This window comes from Salvelinus sp. IW2-2015, linkage group LG1 (genome assembly GCF_002910315.2).
Source record: "Salvelinus sp. IW2-2015 linkage group LG1, ASM291031v2, whole genome shotgun sequence".
In the NCBI taxonomy this organism is placed as follows: domain Eukaryota; kingdom Metazoa; phylum Chordata; class Actinopteri; order Salmoniformes; family Salmonidae; genus Salvelinus; species Salvelinus sp. IW2-2015.
This window is the reverse complement of record NC_036838.1, coordinates 30,517,960-30,537,562: the sequence shown is the minus strand read 5'-3', so window position 1 is coordinate 30,537,562 and position 19,603 is coordinate 30,517,960. Positions and strand designations below refer to the sequence as shown.

The following is a 19,603-nucleotide window of genomic DNA, read 5'->3' as shown; positions in this document are numbered from 1 at the left end:
CTTTCTAACTGTGTGTGTGTCCTCTGTCTATTGACTAGGCTCTCTGTTCGGAGACGGACTTGAAGGACTTGGGAATACCCTTGGGGCCTCGCAAGAAGATCATGTGCTTGTTGAAGAGATGGAGAGAGGTATCAAATCCTATCCACTTCCAAATGGATCCATTCATTGTCAAACATAGCCATCATGTGAAATGTTCACCTAGTTTTAAAAATCAAGCTTCTTTGATCTGACATTCCAGTCTATTGGGTCCATTGTGCGTAGCTTCCTGTCCGTCTTAACCCTGACAATATTCCATCCTAACTGTTTGTAAATGGGCTGCATGCTGGAACCARCAGTCTGATGAAGTTATATTGTTTAGATTGTTATTRGAGCTATCTAATCTATCCATCTATCCTTCGGCCCAGAAGCAGGAATCCAGGACAGGAACGTCCCAGCCAGTTCCTGGCGTTCCAGGTGTGTATTCCCAGGTCCAAGAACAACCAACGCTCCTCTCAGACGCCCCCTCCACCAGCCCAGTGGATTACAAGTACTTTGACATTGGYATTGGCCAGGTAAACAAACAACAACAGTGACTGCATACTGTAACATGTACACAATGCACATACAGTAGAGCGAGAGAGAGCAATGCCATGGTGCACATATCTGCACATATGTGAAGTAGTACACAATTTTCGGGGACCGCTTATGGCTCGTGAGCACATCTTTCAGAACTACTGTCAGGACCCGGTGTGAGAAACAGTCACTAAATAAATCGGCAGAACCCAGAAGATGAGGCAGACACAGCAGTACAAGAGACGGTGGTTTAATCAAAGAAAAGATCTTCCGGCAAAAATATAAATCCACAACGTCCAAAGAAAAGAAAAGTCCTGGCCAAAACCTGACAACTACTGGCTAAAAAGTATACATTGTTTTGTGTACAAAATCCAGTGAACAGATGATTTAAACAACAAACAACACAAAAACAGCACTCAAAGCCAAATTATGGATTAAAGAGAATATATTTAATAGAATGTATTGATGCAGTTAACATGAGGCCCAACTATTACAACTGAAAATCTAAATGAATTAAATTACATTTTAAAATGTTGGTGAGTTTTGATATCCATRCTTAGTTACAGAAAGTGAAGAAATGTATCAGAATTTACATGGAGCATACTRAATTAGTATTAATCATGTACCCCTGCCCTTCCTGCCCAGGTGTCCATTGTGTACCCTCAGCTGGCCTTCCAGCCGCAGGCCTTCTTTGCCTTGGGTTCTCCTATAGGGATGTTCCTAACGGTGCGCGGCCTGAAGAGGATCGACCCCAAATACAGCCTCCCCACCTGCAARAGCTTCTACAACATCTTCCATCCAGTATGTTTATGGATCATATGTTAGTAAAAATGCTTAGTGGAGCTAAAGTCAATCAAAGTCATGAATATTCATAAGGACCTGACAATGTTTTTTTCCTCCTTGCAGTTTGACCCGGTGGCCTTCAGGATTGAGCCCATGGTGGTGTCTCCAGGGGTGGACCTTCCCCCAATGCTAATCCCACATCACAWGGGCAGGAAGAGGATGCATCTCGGTGAGACCTGAGGCGTGAAGCTTTGATCTGAACATTACAAAGATATGGTAGCCCCATATGTCATGAGCTTTTTGTTAAGACCCTAAGCAAGCATTACTAAAGCTCTGACCTGCATGATCATTTAAAACACTGACCTACATCGTTGCTATCCAATGAGCGTGTGGAAGCTTTCATCCACCTTGTGCTCCCATGCAGTGACCCTGTGTTGACATTGTGTCCCCCAGAGCTGAAAGACAGCTTGATGCGAGTCAGCTCAGATCTGCTGCTCTCAATCAGTACTCTCCGTGGTGTGTGGCAGACCCTCACCACACTACCTGTCAACACACTTCCCCCAGTGGCCAGTGTAGGAACCACATCTGCACTGCCACCTCAGGAGTCAGAAGGTGAGAGATTGGTCTCATTTATGTATTACTTTTGTTCGCTCATTAATTTATTCACTCATTTATTAGGAACCWTGTGCAATGGTTTTCCATACATGCATTACTTTATTCTTCATATTCCCTAAAACAAATTCCGCTGTTGTTACTCTAGTAACTACAGCATTACTAAACAGGTAGGCCTTTAAAAGCAACTTAATGTAATATAATGATTTTTCGGTGTAATTTGTCCTTTGTGTGACATGTTTTTTGTATGTACTATGCAACCAAATGTCCCTTTATTTTTATATATTTTTTATTTACCTTTTATCAATACAGTTTTTTCTCATTGAGATAATATCTCTTTTCCAAGAGAGACCTGGTACAATAGCAGCAGGACGAACAATGTTTCAGACAAAACAACTTACATACACTAACACAACATTAAACAAAACTATAAACACACATACAGCACAACAATTACATATTAYGTTAAAAACACGATGGTCTTGACTAAAAACAGCTGTCCTAAAGACAACAGCTGTCATAAAGACAAAAAGGAGACAATAACATTTGAACTGTGTTAGCGGAATGTTCCATCAATACTCTTTTCCAGGTAGTAGGGCCCAAAACGGTACCGTCTCACCCACAGAGATGAAGAATAGCAGTTTTGGAATGTTGAATGGTGGACGTCGGTTTGATTACGTCCTTCAAGAGAAACCCCTAGAGAGCTTCAATGAGTATCTGTTTGCCATTCAGAGCCATCTCTGCTACTGGTAATAACAACTGAGCTAGTGTTGACTCTGACTCATGCTGTATTGAACTAGCTTACATGTTTTCTTTAGCTTTCTGCATTATCTTATGTTTTCTTGTGTGTTTCAGGGATTCTGAGGATACCGTGTTGCTGCTTTTGAGAGAAATCTATGAGGGGAAGGGAATCCTTCTCTAGMATCTCCAAATGTCCATGTAAAGCAGGGGTGGGCAATTCCAGTCCTCGAGGGCCTGATCAGTGTCACAGTTTTGCCCTAGCTAACACACCTGACTCCAATAAACACCTAATCATGATCTTCAGTTTAGAATGCAATTTGATTAGTCAGCTGTGTTTGCTAGGGATGGAGAAAAAGTGTGACACCAATCAGGCCCAGGAGGACTGGAGTTGCCCACACCTGATGTAAAGGATGGATCTTTTGAGTTGTGTATCTACTAGAGGAGACTGGATGCATTACATTTTTATGGCTTCATTTGTATTTATTTTTCTGTAAAGTGTATTGAGGCTTCTGGTAAATGCACTTTGAATAAATGGTGATTTTAATCTGAATTGTGAATTGATCTGGAGATGACTCATTTACATAAACTGTTATTTTTGGTCGATACCTAATGCACTGTTTGCATAAGAATGCATTTAAAATGTACTGTAGGATTATGGGCTTGTTCTAATTTGTTTACAAATATGGAAACTGTGAACAACTTTTAATTAAAGCTGCTTTTCTGCTTATTCACACTTTTTGCTGGACCATGTCCTAGTTGCAATTTAGCACGTGTGTGTGTGTGTTTACTTTCAGTAAATTATGAACAACATAAATAAATCCTGCAAGGATTTGACTGTCTGCTGCAGCCAATAGGCTTATCTAATAGCTACTGTAGACTCCATGCCACACTGTTGCCTATTTAGCCTTGCACTCCAAAGAGAGGTGACCACGCATTGTGTTCCTATCTGTAAGATTCATGTCGTACATTAACCGACTGTGTCTTTAAATCACATTCCGGGCACATAGCCCCCAGAAAGTTAATTTCCCCATTTATCCGCGTCACCCACCGCGTGGAATATACGCCACAGGACAGTTCTCTTTGAAGAACGCGTTGGGACATTGGACTGCCCATCACATCGTGCTTTGCAAGGGACGTTTTCATAGTGAAGAAAATAACTTCATAACACCATCTTTGACGTCTCTTGAAAGTTGGGTTGCGGATTTATCCGGTAAATTCACTGGAAAGGTAGGACATTTAACTTTTGTACTATTGGCTATAATCGCCAGCCCTGTGTTGACTGTTTTTGCCTGTAAAAAAATGTAAAGCGCTATACTGTTAGATGGATAGTGATACCGTTGTGTTATGTATCGTGATGGCATCTACTAAAATGTAAAATCACATAACAAATTTGGAATGTTAATTATATTACATTTTGAAGTATAATTTTGCTTTAAAAGTTATTTAACTCACTTTGGCACAAGATCATGGGCGACATGACAGTACTTGCATGTTAAAAGTCACACAGCGTATGTGCAGACACCAAAGACTAGGCTATAATCACAATATCTACTTATAGAGGAACGTTCCATGAGAGCAATTCATTTTTAAAACATGATTTGAAACCATAGTCTCATCTGTTCAAGTTTCCTATGAATCCTACATGGACTAACACAGGCCCTGTAGTTTCTTGTTTATGATATATAGTTGTGTTTTATTGAGAGTAGGCTATTATGACCATGTAAAGTCAGTTAGCATAAGATCACACAAGTTGGCTAGTCATGACTGTTCATTTGTTCACAGTTTTTTTTGTAGCCCATATAACATGGGTTCAAGTAAAGTGCAACCACATAGGGGAATCAATGGAGCAAATGCATCCCATGACATTTTCACATGCAAATATCTTTTACTTTCTATAATATATAGGTTATCAGTAGTCCCCGAGGAATGAGACTCAATGAGAGCAAAATATGTCTTCCACTGAATCATCCTTCTTTTTGTAGCCTGTCAATTCTGCTTGAATCAAATGTAATGCCTAATTTTCCAAAACTCTGCATTAACTGTCTAGATGGGGGTTCTGGCAAGGGAGGATTACTATTAAAGCATTTATCCTTTTAATGACTTTCTTTCACTCTTACAGTGTGAGAGTCTGGCAATGTTATAAGCTCTTTAACTCTGGAAACAACTAGCTGAGCTGACACCACAGCCGGTGTCGTGGATCATGTGTGAGCACTGCTACTTTGTACTTTTTCAAGCCTGTTGTTTTCGGCTTTTTGTATTGTGTTTATGTAAGTCTTATTCAACCACGGGATAATTAATCCCTGCTCTAATTAAACACACTTAAAATGCGTTCCTTTATTTGGATGAAAAAGGAAAGCTGTGAAATTAAAAAGTCTGAACCTGCTTTTTGTGGGGGCAGCCCATTAGTTACCTAACACCATTAGTTCATGTTTGAGTGCAGTGGCTTAGGTTTCTGCAGGACAGGTTTGATTGAATTCTAGGCTAACACAGCCAGGCTGCACTGTTTCAACCCTGCTAGTAAGAAAAACCCATCTGACTGAAAGGTGACTTCATGTAAGGTGAGGTAGCTTGAGATTCTTTGAAGTAGGGGAGCTAATAAGAGGACTGGAGGAGAGAGTTACAATGTCACTCTATCTGAACAATGTAGAGGGGTTCTAAACCTGGGTTTTGGTCAAGGATTTCACTTTCGCGTGTACACACACATTGTAGTCATAAATACCAGACACCTCTCTATCACACACACACACACACACACACACACACACACTCACCACACAACAGTGCATTTGCCTTTCTCACAATGTGATTCTCACATTGATTGATTAATCATTTGATTTATTGTGGATATTGTCCATCAACAGGAAATTCTTTCCACAGATTTTCCACTTGTTGACCAATGACCAACGTTCCAGTAGCCAACACAAGGCAAGGCTCAACCGTACACACACAGCACTATACATAAGGCAATGTAAAGTCTGTCTAAAGTGAACAGGGTGCTACTCATGGCTTACACACGTTCGCACACAGTGACACACACACAATCGTCGTATATCCCAGAAAGAGCACAGCTCAGACGGAGGGTCAAAAACTGACAACCAGCGTGCTGGAACGTTCATTTCCTTCCATGTGTTTTCTTTCAGTTACATTATGACTGAATGAATACGAGTGAAGAACTCATAGAAACAATCCATTTTGGCTTACTGGTTGCCTCGAACTTGCATTCACATTGCATCATGTGCTGTAGTGTTTTTTGCATTTCTGAGGCCCTCAGAGCTGGAAGGAAGATGAGGTCACTCTCAGACACACCCCAGGCAGAGGCTGAGGCTCAGCTGAACAGGAAGTGGGGGTTAAATGGGCAGGAGCAGCCAACATATGGCTGTGTCTGAAAATGTTTCTAAATGCCAAAGCTTTTCTTCCTCTGTCATTTTCTTTCTGAATTCCTATCAAAGCTCATTGAAGGAGGTCAGAGGGGGGATCCTCTCCTCCAATGGGCTTTGAGGGGAATTGAGGAAACATGGATTGAGGAAGTAAGGATTTGACKGCACATAATATTTTTAGGCACGGCCCCAGTCCGCTCTTTCACATGTGGAATGGAAGCAAGCTGCGGTTTCTTGGAATCAAAAGAAATTCCCACAAATGTTCCCATTTTGGAGAACTGGAATGTAGAAGTTCTCTTGGGAGGTGAAGGAATCCAATTGAATTTAATCCATTTATATTGAGCTCATGAGGCCTAACCGTTTGAGTAACACTAGGGGAAAACAATGGATTATGTGATCAGTATTAGAAAAGAATCATTGTAATATGTGAGCAGGCAGTATTAGAAAAGGGAGTTACAGGGAGAGATTCCCAGACTACCATGACCCTGCCATTTATAGACTTGTGGTTGTGGAAGGGACTTCGGGAGCTTGTTGTTTTTAAGTGTTGCCCCTAGCAATTTGGCTACGCTGATGTGGGTGAGTTATCATTTGTTGAGTAGGAAGTGCTAGGGAGACATTGAATCAACACTGTGCTGTTTCACATCCACGCATTGCTCATGGTCCCCTGCCTCTCAATGGAAACGCTGAGGAAGACTGCACTGTCACTGCCCCTGGCCAGGATGTACTGTAGGCCTACACCAGATGTGTCTGGTCTGTGTGTGAGGTTGCCTAGTAACCTCCCCATCATAACACCTTTAAACACGTACGGAATGGATTTGGATCCCTTTAACATGATGTCACATTAGACCCACACTAGTGGTCATTATTAGTTCCATCGTGGCAATTAGGCCGACTATGAGTAGGGGAGTCAACATCCCTAAAAGCAAGTACACTATAAAGTGTAAAAAAGTTCTGTAATTATGATGTTGAAAATCTTGATGACAAACCTTGGGAAATCATGTCATGCCTGTAACAACTACCAACAATGTTTGAACGGAGCTGAAGGTTGGGATTAATAACAACAAGGTAACTAATGTAAAACATACTGTGTCTGTAAAAAAGTACATAGGTTCAGAACTTTTTTGAAATAGCACAGTTTGAAAGATATGGCAAATATAAATCAAAATGGATGGACATCATAAATATATGGGAGGGGTAGAGGAAAGACGAGTTAAAACAAACAAAATAAAACGATTGTAAAATAGACTGTGTCCATAAACTGTATGTATAAGCTGGAAATGCAGGCCTAAGCGTTGTTGTTCACTAGTTTGCTCCAATTCAAATCAAATCAAATTTTTATTAGTCACATACACATGGTTAGCAGATGTTAATGCGAGTGTAGCGAAATGCTTGTGCTTCTAGTTCCGACAATGCAGTAATAACCAACAAGTAATCTAACCTAACAATTCCACAACTACTACCTTATACACACACACAAGTGTACCAAAAGAGTATTGTCATAAAGATATATGAATGAGTGGTGTACAGAACGGCATGGCAAGATGCAAATGGTATAGAGTACGGTATTAATATTGAGATGAGTACTGTAGGGTATGTAAACATAAAGTGGCATAGTTTAAAGTGGCTAGTGGTACATGTATTACATAAAGATGGCAAGATGCAGTGATGATATAGAGTACAGTATATACATATGAGATGGGTATGTTAGGGTATGTAAACATTATATTAAGTGGCATTGTTTAAAGTGGCAGTGGTACATTTTTACATAATTTCCATCAATTCCATTTTTAAAGTGGCTGGAGTTGAGTCAGTATGTTGCAGCGGCCGCTAAAATGTTAGTGGGGCTGTTTAACAGTCTGATGGCCTTGAGAATAAGCTGTTTTTCAGTCTCTCGGTCCCTGCTTGATGCACCTACTGACCTCGCCTTCTGGATGATAGCGGGTGAATCAGGCAGTGGCTTGGGTGGTTGTTGTCCTTGTATATTTATGGCCTTCCTGTGACAGTCGGGCGGTTGTGAGGTGTCCTGGAGGGCAGGTAGTTTGCCCCCGGTGATGGCGTTCTGCAGACCTACTACCTCCTGGAGCGACGGTTGTTGGGGCGGAGCAGTTGCCGAACCAGGCGGTGATACAGCCGACAGGATGCTCTCGATTGTGCATCTGTAGAAGTTTGTGAGTGCTTTTGGTGACAAGCCGAATTTCTTCAGCCTCCTGAGGTTGAAGAGGCGCTGCTGCGCCTTCTCACAACGCTGTCTGTGTGGGGTGGACCAATTCAGTTTGCGTGATGTGTACCACCGAGGAACTTAAAACTTTCCACCTTCTCCACTACTGACCCGTCGATGTATGATAGGGGGGTGCTCCTTCTCTGTTTCCTGAAGTCCACAATCATCTCCTTTGTTTTGTTGACGTTGAGTGTGAGGTTATTTTCCTTGACACCACACTCCGAGGGGCCCTCACCTCCTCCCTGTAGGCCGTCTCGTCGTTGTTGGTAATCAAGCCTACCCACTGTAGTGTCATCCGCAAACTTGATGATTGAGTTGGAGGCTCATGGCCACGCAGTCGTGGTGAAACAGGGAGTACAGGAGAGGCTCAGAACGCACCCTTGTGGGGGCCCCAGTGTTGAGGATCAGCGGGGGTGGAGTGTTGTTACCTACCCTCACCACCTGGGGCGGCCCGTCAGGAAGTCCAGGACCCAGTTGCACAGGGGGGCGAGACCCAGGGTCCTCGAGCTTGATGACGAGTTTTGGAGGTACTATGGTGTAAATGCTGAGCTGTAATCGATGAACAGCATTCTCACATGGGTATTCCTCTTGTCCAGATGGGTAGGGCAGTGTGCAGTGTGGTTGCGATTGCGTCGTCTGTGGACCTATTGGGCTGGTAAGCAAATTGGAGTGGGTCTAGGGTGCGGTAGGGGTGGAGGTGATATGGTCCTTGACTGTCACGTCTACAAAGCACTTCATGATGACGGAAGTGAGTGCTACGGGGCGGTAGTCGTTTAGCTCAGTATACCTTAGCTTTCTTGGGAACAGGAAACAATGGTGGCCCTCTTGAAGCATGTGGAAACGGCAGACTGGGGATAAGAGGTGATGATGAATATGTCCGTAAACACACCAGCCAGCTGGTCTGCGCATGCTCTGAGGACGGCGGCTGGGAATGCCGTCTGGGCCTGCAGCCTTGCGAGGGTTAACACCGTTTTAAATGTTTTACTCACACCTCGGCTGCAGTGAAGGAGAGCCGCAGGTTTTTGGTAGGGGGCGTGTCAGTGGCACTGTATTGGTCCTCAAAGCGGCAAAAAGGTTGTTTAAGCCTGTCTGGGAGCAAGACAATCCTGGTCCGCGACGGGGCTGGTTTTCTTTTTGTAATCCGTGATTGACTGTAGACCCTGCCACATACCTCTTGTTGTCTGAGCTGTTGAATTGGCGACTCGATTTTGTCTCTGTACTGGGACTTAGCCTGTTTGATTGCCTTTGCGGAGAGAATAGCTACACTGTTTTGTATTCGGTCATGCTTCCGGTCACCTTGCCCTGGTTAAAAGCAGTGGTTCGCGTTTTCAGTTTCCACGCGAATGCTGCCGTCAATCCACGGTTTCTGGTTTGGGAAGTTTTAATCGTTGCTGTGTGGTATACGACATCGTCAATTGCACTTCTCTAATGAACTCGCTCACCGAATCAGCATATTCGTCAATATTGTTGTTGGACGCAATGCGGAACATATTCCAATCCGCGTGATCGAAGCAGTCTTGAAGCGTGGATTCAGATTGGTCGGACCACCGCGTTGAACAGACCTGAGCGCGGGAGCTTGTTGTTTTAGTTTCTGTTTGTAGGCTGGAATCAACAAAATGGAGTCGGTGTCAGCTTTTCCGAAAGGGGGGTGGGGGAGGGCCTTATATGCGTCGCGGAAATTAGTATAACAATGATCTAGGGTTTTTCCAGCCCTGGTAGCACATCGATATGCTGATAGAATTTAGGGAGTTTTGTTTTTAGATTAGCCTTGTTAAAATCCCCAGCTACGATGAATGCAGCCTCAGGTGGTGTGGTTTCCAGTTTACAAAGAGTCAGATAAAGTTCGTTCAGGGCCATCGATGGTCTGCTTGGGGGGGAATATATACGGCTGTGATTATGATTGAAGAGAATTCCCTTGGTAGATAATGCGGTCGACATTTGATTGTGAGGAGTTCTAGATCAGGTGAACAGAATGACTTGAGTTCCTGTGTGTTGTTATGATGATCACACCACGTCTCGTTAATCATAAGGCATACCCCCCGCCCCTCTTCTTACCAGAAAGATGTTTGTTTCTGTCGGCGCGATGCATGAAGAAACCAGCTGGCTGCACCGACTCCGTTAGCGTCTCTTGAGTTAGCCATGTTTCCGTGAAGCAGAGCACGTTCGAATCCCTGATGTCTCTCTGGAATGCTACCCGTGCTCGGATTTATCAACACCTTATTGTCAAGAGACTGGACATTGGCGAGGTAGTATGCTAGGGAGTGGAGCGCGATGTGCCCGTCTCCGAAGCCTGACCGAGACCGCCTCGTTTGCCCCTTTTACGGCGTCGCAAGCCAGGGTCGCCGGCTGGGATCAGATCCATTGTATTGGGTGGAAGGCAAAACATGGATCCGTTTCGGGAAAGTCATATTCCTGGTAGGAACGATGATGAGCTTGACGTTAATCGTATATTCAGTAGTTCCTCCCGACTGTATGTAATGAAACCTAAGATTACCTGGGGTACCGATGTAAGAAATAACACATAAAAAAACAAAATACTGCATATTTTCCAAGGAACGCGAAGCGAGGCGGCCATCTCTTTCCGGCGCCGGAAGTAAAGGGGGTGGTAGGGTTGGAGGATAATTAAGGAAATATTTTAAAAAGATGGGTATATATATTTATGTATGTATTTATGTATGTGTATATATCTGCAAAAATATATATATGGGGGATTGGAAGTGAGGCAGACAATTACATTGATACAATCTATCTGCAATATTTTAAAGCTGATCTAACCCCCCCCCCCCCAAAAAAACTATGCCATTTATCTTAGTTTACCACTAGATGTCAGGCTGTTCATACCTAGTCTTTGCTGACATTTCCTGTCAACCTGTTTAAAATGCCGCTATATGTAATAACATACAGTCCCGAACTGATTACAGTAAAATAACGATTCACTAAATCGGTTCTCAAAAGGATGGATGGATAAAACGTTGAAGCAAATTCATTTCAAGCAGTGTTGGATTGGATGTTCTTAAACATGTAACTGAACGTGAAAATGATCTATGAAGATCATTGAACCTCTTTGAAAATAATTCTAATTGTTCTGTGAAAGCAAGGTGGCAATGCCATGGCGTGGGCTAAAAGGCTATATTTGCCATCGGTATTGGGAACACGAACTGCACAGACAAATAGTCCTCCTACCATGATGCTATTATTGGTCAATGAAGATGCGTTCTTCTTCTTACTGTATCTCTGATAGGTAGTGTCTATAGGAAACATGGCCAGGTATGTCTGTAGCAGATCGTTTTTACCTTTAATGGCTAGCTAGTATGCAATCATTACAGTAGAGATGGCAAGGTGTGTGTGTGTGTGTGTGTGTGTGTGTGTGTGTGTGATAGAGAGGTGTCTGGTATTTATGACTACAATGTGACAGTGACCTCACTTTGACCGTTGTTATTATGCACAGGTCACCGGAGCAGCATTGTGGCAGTGTTGTTACAGTGTTAAGGGAATCGTGCTAATGTTTTCAGGGATTGACATTAAGGTCTGAAAGGTCATTTTTGGGTTGCCCGATGATTATGATCGTTTGCCCGAAAATACAAAGTAGCTGGAAGACGACCAGACTACTTCATTTTGGTTGTTATCAGTAAACAAAAAATCACAGACCCGATGGGGAAAACACGGAGCAGTCTCAACTTGCGTGACCACTGAGGTCACTTGCCTCAGGCAATAGGGCAACCCTTAATCTCAATCCCTGTGTTTTGTATTTTCTGACACTTGAAACCACTGATGAATTCATGAATTGATTGAATTAACACTACCCATGAGGGCTCTTCATGAATGAATAGAATTCATTCACTTTCTAAACTGATTGTGTTCAACAGGATTTGACTGCCCAACCCTGCCAGATAGACTGTTAATCTGAAATGAAGCATTATGCTGTGGTAAATTAAAAACAACTAAAAGGATTAGTCAGTGTGAGCAGCAGAACCTGTTTTTTGCTGGCTTGTGTGAGCTTGAATCCTGAAACAAAGTTGTCTTAAAGTTTTCCCATGGTTCTTTGACAAACAGATATAAGGTATTGATTTTATTCATGGCATTGATCCAGTGTGGGTTCATAACTGTAAGAAAGGAAGTACATCTTGTGTTACAGATGTCTCCTCCTTGTCACACCAAGTTGCATCGTTTGTGTTACTGTATGCTAACACATACTTTTTGTTCACGCTAAAGAGCACATATCTGTGCAATAAAGTACCGTAACATTTGAAATAGATGGGAAAACATCTAATCCAATGGGGTTCCAAATACCACAACTCGCAATTGCAGGAATTGCATGCATGCATTTTGGTCAGATAATCACTCCCTGATAAGGGATGGATCGAAATGGACATGGAGGGAAATGGGGGAGGGGCATGCCTTTTCAATTTCAGTCAAGGGGAGGGTTTAGTATTTAAAAAGAAATCTAGTCCAGGGGAGGGTCATGTCATTTGTCATTGACATTTAAATATTTCTCAGTGTTTTAGAATTAGTTGCTTATTAGGCTATATATCGGCGACTATAGGCTATTTAGTGTGGTCACAATCAAATGATCCATAGCCTATAGGCTACGAAGTGCATGCTGGGAGAAGCACAGTGCAAGGTTCCATTTCTAAGATAGCTGCTGGGATGGTGTGAATAAAAGTAGGTTGCATTACACACAGCACCAGATATTCCAATCCTGAGCCCCGGCCTGCTCTGCTCTTGCTAATCAAAAAACGTTTTTGTGTGCTGCTTAACCTATAGCTGTGCTGTGTAGGGCTACAGTGGCAGTTCAGGAGAAGAGTCAAAGGATTCTTTCGATTTTCTTTTAAATGATTAGGCCTTGCGCGCAAACAATACACACTGATTTAGCATTGGAGAAATAAGATAAGATGAACACAGGCCTATCTCTCTGTCCATTCTTAGCCTGTAATTTTGGTCATTTGTGGGGTATTAAAAAAATATTCTGCTAATATGTACCATTATGTAGAATTGCATGAAATGTTTATAAAAGGCTTTTTTTTCGATTGACCTGCAAATACGATAATAGATTCACCCCTGCTCTTGTCCATGGTGGTCCACGAACCCACAACCTTCTGGCCTGCAGCCCCGTGTGCTATTAAAATGTCTGCGTTGCCATGTAATGCTTACAGGACGAGGAACAGTTTCTAAAACTGCATATCTAAGGCTCTGGTCTGTCCAGGAAGTGAGTGTAAACGGTACACATATTCTCTGCTATCCACTTAGTTTCTAATGATTATTTTGGGTATAGGGGAGGGTCGATTGTATTTTTTTCAAGCGTTCAGGGAGGGTTTTGGTCAAATATATTTTTATATTTTTCTCAAGGTAGGGTCATCCATTTTCATTTCAGAGAGGTCCGATTTTCTCCATGTATTAAATTGTAATAAATGTAATAAATTGTATGACTGGACTGCTGTTGACATTTAGATTTGAGTCAAAACATGGAACCATCCATCCTTGCTAAACAGGTTGAACCAGAAGTAAGTAACACCACGTCGTCACATCAAGCAGAGTCCTGTTTGCTCTCATGACTTGTTGTGTGCCTGCTATCTGGGGCTGAGTCCCAAATGGAACCCCTATTCCTTATATGGTGTCCTAATTTTGAACAGAGCCATATGGATAGTACACTATAGTAGTAGTAGTACACTATAGTATAGGGAATAGGGCGCCATTTAGGACACACCCTGGGTTATACCCACATGACATCACTTTATGACGAAGAAACTTGACCTGGTTTACGTACTGTACCTTCCAGCCTCCTTCCTTGATTGTCTCCACCTGGATGTAGTATAGTGTACAATAACTCCCAGTCGAATGCTTACCACAGTCTGTTCCCTGGTGTTTGCGCCTGCGCGCGCGTGTGTGTGCTTGAGGTGAAGGAGGAGGGGACAGGGAGAAAAAGAAAGAAGTAAAGGCAGGGAATGAGGGAGCAATAAGTCTATGGGAGGGAGGAGGCTTGGGCCAGAAGAGAGAGCCTGGCAGGATATCAGGGCTGTTTCGGATGGACATTGCAGCGTCATTCACTGCAGCAGTAGTCAGAGAAACACGGATGGGACAGTACGCTGGCTAACTTGACCTGGGATGACCCACACCCACACACACACACACACACACACGTGCACACTTAAAAGGAGCACGCAGTTGTATAGACTTACAGACAGACAGGTAAAGGCCCAGTTCCCTTAGAGGGGTAAAGAAAGCTGCTGTCAACATGGGGGGCTCTCAGTCCCAACAGAAGAAGACCGGCGGGGCARCAAACTCAACCAAGAGGAAGACAAGTAGCATGTGAGTGAAGTAACTGTTCTCTAATACCTGTACTTACAGTAACAGCAATAGAAGTTTGACAACTGTCTAATAACAGTACTTCTACAGAGGCGTGTCAAAATGGCCTCACTCAGTTGTGGAGTGGACTATTTTAAATTAGCTATYGGGTCAATGATATTCATGCTGAATGTTTCAGGAGCTATTGTTTGTCAGAGGTTGTGGCGTCTTGTTTGCGGAATTGACGATGTTCTGGTTTGTCAACGTTGTTGTGGCCTGACGAGTGAAGAAGCTATGAATAGGCTATGACTGATGCGTTTGTGACCTGTCACAGTGTTTGTTGACCAGAAAGGAAGTAGCTTAAAACATAGTATAATCTTTGTTCAAAACAAAGTGTCGGGGAGACTTTAGCTAATCAATGTCTACATTTCAACTATTACAGTATAACAATATCATCACTATGCTATGTTTTACGGATTGATAGTGTAAAGATAGTCTTTGCTAGTTTTTGCAAGTTATGTGTCTTATTATTCAAATCGATTGATACATTTCAGGATTTATAATGACAAGGTAGCTGTGGGAAATGGATGGAGATCAGTTGCTTGTTATGCTGTGTATTATAGGAGTTATGCTGTGTATTATACGAGTTATACTGTGTATTATAAKAGTTATACTGTGTATTATAAGAGTTATACTGTGTATTATAAGCATACACTATAAGCAAACAGTCAGTGTATGCAGTGTGTTGTCACCTCCATGTGTTTAATGCTAGTGTGAATGAATGGTCTGTTGAGACAAGCTCTTGCACACACATGCAAATATTCACACACTCAATGATAAGTCTTCAAACAGCCTGGAAATGTACAGTGTCAAGCATGTTTGTCTACTGTACCCTCTAGTACATCCTTGCGTGTGTGTGTGTGTGTGTGTGTGTGTGTGTGTACTGAACTGAGATTTGTCATTTTACAGTTGTTGATTGAAACAGAGACCCTCAGTTGTCTCGTCATGTTTTGTTGACGAAAGGAACATTTAGCTGTCCGACTGATAGATCCCACTGTGTGAAGTAGCTCCTGTACTGTCAATGTTTATATGAGGAGTTGTCTCTCTTAAAGGGGACCACTCTGCCCCCTGCAGGTTATACCCACAGAAATAGAATTAACAGAATAGAGAATCCCATTCAAGTCAATGTACTCTTATTCTATTTCTATGGATATGCCGTTTCAATAGCAGATGAGACAGCGGGCGTAATGGATGCATTTGACCCTCATGCTTTTACCAATACTGTAAACTGTACCTGTACCTGTACCTCACACGCATTACTGTTAATGTAATGGAGGTGTTTGGGAACCTTGCTTGTTTTATGAATAAACCTTGCCTGAGACCTGAAGAGTTGTGTTGGCTCCCAAGGCTTTAGTTCAGTGGGCTACCATAGATCAATATTGTGGTAWGCAGTTACTGATTGACTAGGTTAGATAGATCCATATCCGATCACAGTGTTGAATCCATAAGATGCTCAGCTAATTGCATGTGATGAATGTGGCATTTGGAATTATAGAGTCGATCACTCTTGATTAAAAGAAGTAATTTGTGTATCAACAGAAGTTCTTCTATAGACAGTCCTGTAAACCCGGTTAGCTGATCTAAATCAGGCTCTGTGAAGCGGGGGGAACATTGAGAAAAGGTGGACCTTTTCTTCTGAATCTTCTGCCACAGGGGACCTTTTGTTCCTGCTGTGTGGAAATGAGTGTCAGGTTCTTCCACTTTCTACGGTCAATCTTATAAATACTGTAGTAGGGCTGGGAACTGCCAGAGACCTCACGATACGATATTATCACTGTACTTAGGTGCAGATGCGATATGTATTGCGATTCTCACGATCCCCACGATTCTATATTGTATTGCGATTCGATACTGCGATTCTATTGCGACTTGATGTTCCAAACAGATTGCTCACTATATGTCTGCTTTAGAGAGACAAGAGAGAGCATGAGACAACGAGTTTAGGTCAGTCTGGGAAATAAAAGTGCTGAAAACATGTTGGCTTACAATTTCAAAAGAAGATGCAGAACAAGCTGTAGGATGAACAATTTCTGAGTTTTGGCGCAGGTACAGCTGACTAGCGCTAGCTGACGCTAACTACAGTAGCAACAAAAATAATCAAATGTGCAGTATGTATTGTTTTACAAATCGAGTCAAATATTGATATAATATCAGCCAAAAATAATATTGCAATATGTAACTGTATCGATTTCCCCCCCCCCCCATTACTAATACATAAGATAAAGATAATACTTTACTAAACTCAAGCTGTGGTGACTTATTGCTGTATCATCTAAAAAGCTTTACTACATGGATAGTTCACCCAATTTATACAAKAAGTCAGATGTTGTCCTGGGTGAGCTGAACTATCCTTCTAAAACAGGATATGCCTATCATTTGATTCCCTGGTGTTTACTYAGGTAAAAAATGCAAAGGCTCCCACTATAAAAGCCCTTCACATCATATTTGCATTGCAAACATGGGTCACTTCAGACAGGAAGTATCTGTGTGTGCTGTCACATCAGATAGGACTTTGTCCTCTCAGCATTTGCCGTATACAGTGTCCTGGATTGGGCAGGGCTGGCCGGGGCACRCTGCAAACAGGTGCTCAAGGCCTTGGCTATGTTCCAGTATCCATACTAGCACACCCACTGCCTGATTCTTATAGGACTCACTGGGGCGATTTAGCAAATTTATTTCTCAAGTGCAACACAAGTGCAACCTCCTTTCTCAATTTTGTTCCAAATAGCTGAGGAATACATCACAAGACTAGTGAAGTACGACAGCGTGAAACCAAAAATAACCTTATTTGAGACTGTTGTATGATTTACCACATTCACATACAGTATCATAGATATTATTCCATATAGCTGTATATTATTAAAGAGGTAAACAGAAATGCAATTCAGGGCAGCCACAGAATTGGGGTAGAGGCCACTGGAGCAGAATCAGAACTGTTTCTGCCACCAGATGGCTCTCTCATCACATGAAGGTGATTTTCCATGGGGAGACTGTATAAGGCAAGGCTTATCTATTTAGGTTTCATCCAAAATGGCACCCCATTCCCTATATACCTGTAGTTCACAACTTTTGACCACCAGGGCCCATAGCGTAGCTGGTCCCAGATCAGTTTGTGCTGGTGTGACAATGACCCTAGCAGCATTTCACGGTAAAGTCTACACCAGTTTTATTTTTTTTATTTTTTATTTAACCTTTATTTAACTAGGCAAGTCAGTTAAGAACAAATTCTTATTTACAATGATGGCCTACCAAAAGGCCAAAGTCCTGCGGGGATGGGGGCTGGGATTAAATTATATATATATATTTTAAATAACATTATAAATATAGGACAAAACACACATCACGACAAGAGACAACACAACACTACATAAAGAGAGACCTAAGACAACATAGCAAGGCAGCAACACATGACAACACAGCATGGTAGCAACACATGACAACATGGTAGCAACACAACATAGTAGCAGCACAAAACATGGTACAAACAGCTGTATTCGGTGCACGTGWCATAAAATTTGATTTGATTTTGAGTTGGCAAGACAGAAGAAACAGATCTGGGACCAGGCTAAATGTAACCTTACATACTAGGTAGACACATGGCTGATAGAACAGATGGAGGCATAAACAGGAAAGGTGGTTGGTCTGCCTCAAGTCATGATTGGATAGCAGTTTAGATGTCAACATACATATAGTCATGTCTGTAGGCGGATGTGGTCTCCTCCACTTCCTCAAACTGTGTAGACTAGAAAAACCACTTACATTTCACCCATCTTTACAACTCTCTGACAATACATGAAGAAAAGACAACAAGTAGGCAAATGTTTTGTTGTAGTTTGTTACAGACACCTGAGGTAACTGTTATAAGATGGTGTGTTTTTGGGCCTGTGTTGTGCAGTGGKTGGTGATTTYCCCTGTCAGGTTTTTGGACAGGTGCAGCATGTGCTGTGGGAGAACAGAATAATGATCATTATCACTGCGCTGAAAATAGAGTCACTTCCCCATATGGCTATGCAAAATAGGGGCTTACAACAGCCGACAGATGCTGGTATAAACTAATAAAATACATATAAAATGTGTTACGTATTATTTATCCTGTCTCTCACTCTTTCTCTCTCCCTCTCTCTTGATCTCCCTCTCTCTCAGAGAGACAGAGAGAGGTCACATCCCCTTATGAATACCGTGAATCACACCAAGCAGCTACAAAGTTCCCATCATGAGAAGTTTGGAGAGAGAAAAAGACTTAGTATAGGGGAGGACATGACTGTGACTGCAGTGGAGAAGTAGGAAATAAGGGCCCTGCCTTACATAACAGACCTTCCCTCTGCCTGGAGACAGAAATAGCACCAGTGAGGGCAGACAGAGGGGCTGCCTAATACAAAACCCCACTACGAATGCAACCATTGTTTGTGTGTGTAAATGAAAGCGTGAGTGAACCTGTTTGAGAGGGTGGCAAGATCAGAGAAAGAGAGAGTTGGGCGTCTCCCAAACATGCCTGTGTGTATGTGTTAACGAACTAGCGTTATCTGTGTTGCAGATGTATTCACCTCCCTAACTAACGGACATCTCAATCTTAGTTCCAACCTGTTTGGTAAAAGAGAACAAAGGAAGTAGCACATGAGGGCATGCAGCCAAAGAGGACTTCTACTTCCGAACGCTTGTWATTGTTCCTCCCAGCTTGGCTCACTAGAGAAACGATGTTAGCAGGCTGGGCTGTTGTGCAAGGCCTGCTATACCAGTTTGTTGTTATTATTGGATGTTCAGTAAGACTGACATCAAGACTCAACATAGATGGGTTTTTGTTGGTGACATCTGTGTTGAGAAAAGCAGAAACAAGTGAGATGTTGCTAAGGTCAGTGAGGACGTGCCTTGATGAGACAGTGAGACAACGTGTTAGGGGATGTGTTATATTCCTTTGCTGTCTTCTTTACGTGTGTGTGTGTGTGTGTTTGTGTGTCTGTGTGACTGTCTCACTGTCTGT

The 19,603-nt window shown here is 42.4% G+C and overlaps 2 protein-coding genes across 3 annotated transcripts in view; both read left to right on the top strand.

Moving 5' to 3' along the window:
- The window catches only part of LOC111973891 (triacylglycerol hydrolase DDHD2), a 7,794-nt gene extending 4,379 nt beyond the window's left edge, over positions 1-3,415 (top strand). The window contains exons 12-18 of the mRNA XM_070443839.1: positions 39-192; positions 496-551; positions 1,198-1,353; positions 1,459-1,564; positions 1,789-1,947; positions 2,537-2,696; positions 2,803-3,415. Coding sequence (XP_070299940.1) covers positions 39-192; positions 496-551; positions 1,198-1,353; positions 1,459-1,564; positions 1,789-1,947; positions 2,537-2,696; positions 2,803-2,869 — 858 coding nt within the window. The 3' untranslated portion in view covers positions 2,870-3,415. The remainder of the gene's footprint in view (positions 1-38; positions 193-495; positions 552-1,197; positions 1,354-1,458; positions 1,565-1,788; positions 1,948-2,536; positions 2,697-2,802) is intronic.
- Positions 3,416-3,718: 303 nt separating this feature from the next.
- Positions 3,719-19,603, top strand: part of LOC111964686 (transforming acidic coiled-coil-containing protein 1) — a 42,543-nt gene continuing 26,658 nt past the window's right edge. The window contains exon 1 of one of the 2 annotated variants that reach the window (XM_023988537.2): positions 3,719-3,915. Coding sequence is in view for 1 of the 2 variants with exons in the window: in XM_023988533.2 (XP_023844301.1) it covers positions 14,516-14,589 (74 nt within the window). In the remaining variant the exon portion in view is untranslated. Of the gene's footprint in view, positions 3,916-14,418; positions 14,590-19,603 lie in introns of those variants that run through there. The other variant, XM_023988533.2, reaches the window with a different exon arrangement.